This window comes from Gekko japonicus, unplaced genomic scaffold (genome assembly GCF_001447785.1).
Source record: "Gekko japonicus isolate JY-2015 unplaced genomic scaffold, Gekko_japonicus_V1.1 scaffold617, whole genome shotgun sequence".
Classification (NCBI taxonomy): Eukaryota; Metazoa; Chordata; class Lepidosauria; order Squamata; family Gekkonidae; genus Gekko; species Gekko japonicus.
In genome coordinates this window covers 487,587-492,472 of record NW_015171522.1, presented here as the reverse complement: position 1 = coordinate 492,472, position 4,886 = coordinate 487,587, and the positions used below count along the sequence as shown (strand labels likewise).

Below are 4,886 nucleotides of genomic sequence, written 5' to 3'. Positions count from 1 at the left end.
CAGCTGGTGTGGGAAGATGAAACTCTGTTATCTGCTTGCTCGTTAGTAGTGTCTTTCGCCTGTGAACTAAGGGTCTGTTATGAGAAAGGCGAACCGTTACATTCCTATGTAATTACCTGTCAGCGTCTTCCTTATTCGCGCCGGCGGGAAGGGGATCTATTGGTTATAACTTAGTTCAAAGTTCCTTTATTATGTTACCCTCTGGGGCATGAGCCCATTCCTAACAATTCTCTTGTTCCTGCTTCTTCCAAACGCTTTGGAATAAATTTTGCTTTAACCTTTAAATGTGGATTTATTTTGGAGTCATTGGAGATTTAACATTGGAGATTCAGCATTGCTGTCCGATAGCCGTCGAGCCTCTGTCTGAAATACTCCAAAGAAGGAGAGCCCGCCACCTCCCGAGGAAGCCTGTCCCACTGAGGGACTGCTCCAACTGTCAGGAAGTTCTGTGTCAGAATTCCAAAGGTGTTCAAAGGCTCAAAAAAGTTGGGGACCCCCGGGCTGGCACAATGTATGATCGATCTACTGACACCCCCATCGCCGCCACGTTTGCCTCCCACCCATGCTCCCTCCAAGCTGTGGAGTCTTGCGAGCAGAAATTCTCCTCTGTGAGCTACCGGCATTAAAGCTGTGAGCGAGCGATTTGGCCGCTGCATCCATCAGTTGGCTCCGGAGCCCTCCTTCCTGAGCGGAGAAAAACACCGTGTGGGCCGGAGGCTAAAAAAAACTGAGCGGGCTCACACGAACTCAGCTTAGAGGGAACCCTGCCTCCCACCCTCTCCCACAATCAGCTCAGCCGCTGAGAAGGGAGCCCCTCCCGTTTACCTCTTTGCAATGACCTCGCTCGGCTCAGAAACAAGGTTCCCTCTAAGCTGTGGAGTCTCGTGAGCAAAAATTCTACTTTGTGAGCTACTGGCATTGAAATAGTGAGCGAGCAGTTTGGCTGCTGCATAAATTAGTTGGCTCTGGAGCCCTCCTTCCTGAGCTAAGACAAAAATGCGTGAGCTGGAGGCTAAAAAAACTGTGAGCTAGCTCACACTAACTCAGCCTACCTGAGGGACCGCCTTTCTCCATATATTCCCCCAAGGGCACTTCGGTCGGGAGGGAGGCATCTCCTGGAAATCCCAGGCCCGAAAGAAGCTAAGTTTGCTGTGACTAGGGCTAGGGCATTTCCGGTGGCGGCTCCTACCTGGTGGAAAGAGCTCCCGGAGGAGATCCGGGCCCTGCGGGACCTTTCTCAGTTCCGCAGGGCCTGCAAGACGGAGCTCTCCCGCCAGGCCTTTGGATAGGAGCCGCCGCCGTCATCATTCCATCTGCATCCCTATGCCCTAGCGAATTTAACAGCTGATTGTCTTGCCCCCGAAGGGTTGAATTTTGGCACTGGAAATGGCCCTGAGTATAAGACTGTCGGTAGCTAGGTGAGGCTAAGATCTTCCCTCTTGCTGAAGTTTGCTATATACTGCTATATATCTGATTGTAATTTATGGTTTTAAACTATATGTGATTGTTTTAACTATATGTATTGTTTTAAACTATATGACATTGTTTTACCTGGCACTTGGTGCCCCTGTTAGCCGCCCTGAGCCTTCGGGATAGGGCGGGATATAAATGCGAAAATAAATAAATAAATATAAACATTGCTCAGAAACAATGACGTGCCCGAGGCACGCCCCCCCCCCCAGCAGACCTGTCGTGTCTGAGCAGCGATTCGCCCCGGCGCTCCCGAGCCCAAGCCGATGGCCCCCCGCCCGACCGTCTCACCTCCAGGTAGTCCAGCGGCAGAAAGGTCTCGGGCTCCCCCCGCTGCTCCTTGATGTACTGGATGCAGTCCCGGCCCGTCTTCTCCGAGTCGACGATGATGGCGTCCATGTTCTTGCCCAGCACCTTGGTGACGGCGATCTGGTATTTCTTCTGCGTCGGCTGGCAGAGGTCAATGAGACGCCCGTACTATGGGAAAGGGAGGAAACAAATGAGGCGGGGAGGGGCCCCACCGGCTCCCCCTCCTTTCGCCTCCCCACCGCCCACCGCGGGCACTTATGGGGCACTTCGTACATTGTTGGTTCCCAGAGCACTGCTTTGCGACACAGCTCTTTGCCCTGCGCGGGGCAGTGGGGATGCATCTGCTCGGCGGTGCCACTTGAACGACCTCCAAAGCGTCTCCGGGTTGCCTTCCACGTGGAGGCCTCCTCCTAGAACAGCCTGACCCTGCCTTCTCCATCAGGGAAGGCCGCTCTGCCCTGTTGTTGGCCCTCCAGGGGAACTGGCTGGTCCCTATGTGAGACGGGAGGCTGGACTAGAGGGACCCTCACTGGTCTGACCCAGCAGGGCTCTTCTGATGCTCTTATCAGGGGAAGGCCTCGGCCTCTCTGCCCTGTTGCTGGCCCTCCAGAGGAACTGGCTGGCCCCTGTGTGAGACGGGAGGCTGGACTAGAGGGACCCTCACTGGTCTGATCCAGCAGGGCTCTTCTGGTGTTCTTCTCAGGGGAAGGCCTCGGCCTCTCTGCTCTGTTGCTGGCCCTCCAGGGGAACTGGCTGGCCCCTGTGTGAGACGGGAGGCTGGACTAGAGGGACCCTCACTGGTCTGATCCAGCAGGGCTCTTCTGGTGTTCTTCTCAGGGGAAGGCCTCGGCCTCTCTGCTCTGTTGCTGGCCCTCCAGAGGAACTGGCTGGCCCCTGTGTGAGACGGGAGGCTGGACTGGATGGACCCTCCCTGGTCTGATCCAGCAGGGCTCTTCTGATGCTCTTATCAGGGGAAGGCCTCGGCCTCTCTGCCCTGTTGCTGGCCCTCCAGAGGAACTGGGTGGCCCCTGTGTGAGACAGGAGGCTGGACTGGATGGACCCTCCCTGGTCTGACCCAGCAGGGCTCTTCTGATGCTCTTATCAGAGGAAGGCCTCGGCCTCTCTGCCCTGTTGCTGGCCCTCCAGAGGAACTGGGTGGCCCCTGTGTGAGACGGGAGGCTGGACTGGATGGACCCTCCCTGGTCTGACCCAGCAGGGCTCTTCTGGTGTCCTTCTCAGGGGAAGGCCTCGGTCTCTCTGCCCTGTTGCTGGCCCTCCAGAGGAACTGGGTGGCTCCTGTGTGAGACGGGAGGCTGGACTAGAGGGACCCTCCCTGGTCTGATCCAGCAGGGCTCTTCTGGTGTCCTTATCAGGGGAAGGCCTCGGCCTCTCTGCCCTGTTGCTGGCCCTCCAGAGGACTGGCTGGCCTCTGTGTGAGTCGGGATGCTGGACTAGAGGGACCCTCCCTGGTCTGACCCAGCAGGGCTTGCAGCAAAACAGGCCTGTTCTGACTTTCAGACCCTGTTCTGCCAGCCCCCTCCTTGGCTTGTGCCAGTACCTGGAGGGGGCCTGTTCCACTTCTTCCCCCTAGGGTACCAGTGCCACCACTGTCCTTTTGGGGTCTTCCTGCCAGGAGGGACAGACTCCTGGCACCCGGGAAGGCCTCAGCCTCTGTTGCTGGCCCTCCAGAGGAACTGGTTTGCCACTCTGTGAGACAGGAGGCTGGACCAGATGGGCTATGGTTCCAAGTCCCAGGTTCAGTCCCCAGCGTCTCCCGTTCAAAGGAGCAGGCGGTAGATGATGCAAAAGACCTCCGCCTGAGAACCCTGGGGAATCGCTGCCGGCCTAGGTAGACAATACTGACTTTGATGGACCAAGGGTCTGATTCAGTATAAGGCAGTTTCATGTGATTTGTTTGTATGGCCGGGACAGGATTCTCCAGTAAAATGGATGAGGATACATTCTAGTATTTGAAATCATGGCATGGAATATCATCTGAAGACACTCTGAATAGTAGGTTTTCAAGAGAGACTACCACGGTGCTTCAGTGTGTTTGGATGAAGTTGTGACCGAAACGAAAATCAACTCCGGTGGAATTTTGTCAACCCATTTCTTTTTTCTGTACTTTTGGTGTGTTTATGGAAGGAAGAATATGTAACAAATGTGGAAGTGTTATTAAAAGGTAAAGGTTCCCTTGCTCGAAAGCCAGTCGAATCCGACTCTAGGGTTGCGGTGCTCATCTCCGTTTCAAAGCCGAAGAGCCAGCGCTGTCCGAAGACGTTTCCGTGGTCATGTGGCCGGCATGACTAAATACCAAGGCGCACGGAACGCTGTTACCTTCCCACCGAAGTGGTACCTATTTATCTACTTGCAATTTCTTGCTTTCGAACTGCTAGGTTGGCAGGACCTGGAACTACAGACGGGAGCTCACTCCGTCATGCGGCAGCCGGGTCTCGAACTGCTGAACTACCGACCTTCCGCAGCCTGTAGTTCAGCCTCTTAACCACTTACATAAGAGATGCCAATGTTGGATCAGGCCAAAGGCCCATCCAGTCCAACACTCTGTATCACACAGTGGCCAGAAATACCAGGTGCCATCAGGAGGTCCACCAGTGGGGCCAGGACATTAGAAGCCCTCCCACTGTTGACCCCCCCAAGCACCAAGAAGACAGAGCATCACTTGCCCCAGAGTCCCTGTCTATACCTTGTGGCTAATAGCCACTGATGGACCTCTGCTCCATATGTTTATCCAATTCCCCCTTGAAGCCGTCCAGGCTTGTAGCCGCCACCACCTCCTGTGGCAGTGAATTCCATGTGTGAATCACTCTTTGGGTGAAGAAGGACTTCCTTTTATCCGTTCTAACCCGACCACTCAGCAATTTCATGGAGTGCCCACGAGTTCTTGTGTTGTGAGAAAGGGAGAAAAGTACCTCTTTCTCTACCTGCTCTTTCCCATGCATAATCTTATAAACCACTTGAGCCACCACAGCTTATTAGTGTTATTAGCTATTACAAAATAACATTGTTAAATGCAGAAGAGAAACCGTATTTCATTTCAGCCTAAGCGCTGTCAGCCTGTTTTCCGGTCTATTAGTAGATCCTGTCTG

At 54.5% G+C, this 4,886-nt stretch overlaps 1 protein-coding gene across 2 annotated transcripts in view; it reads right to left on the bottom strand.

Annotated features, from left to right (window-relative positions):
* The window catches only part of SMC1A (structural maintenance of chromosomes 1A), a 65,662-nt gene that overhangs the window by 30,874 nt on the left and 29,902 nt on the right, over positions 1–4,886 (bottom strand). For both annotated transcript variants that reach the window (XM_015419469.1, XM_015419470.1), the window contains exon 10: positions 1,762–1,947. In XM_015419469.1, coding sequence (XP_015274955.1) covers positions 1,762–1,947 — 186 coding nt within the window. The remainder of the gene's footprint in view (positions 1–1,761; positions 1,948–4,886) is intronic.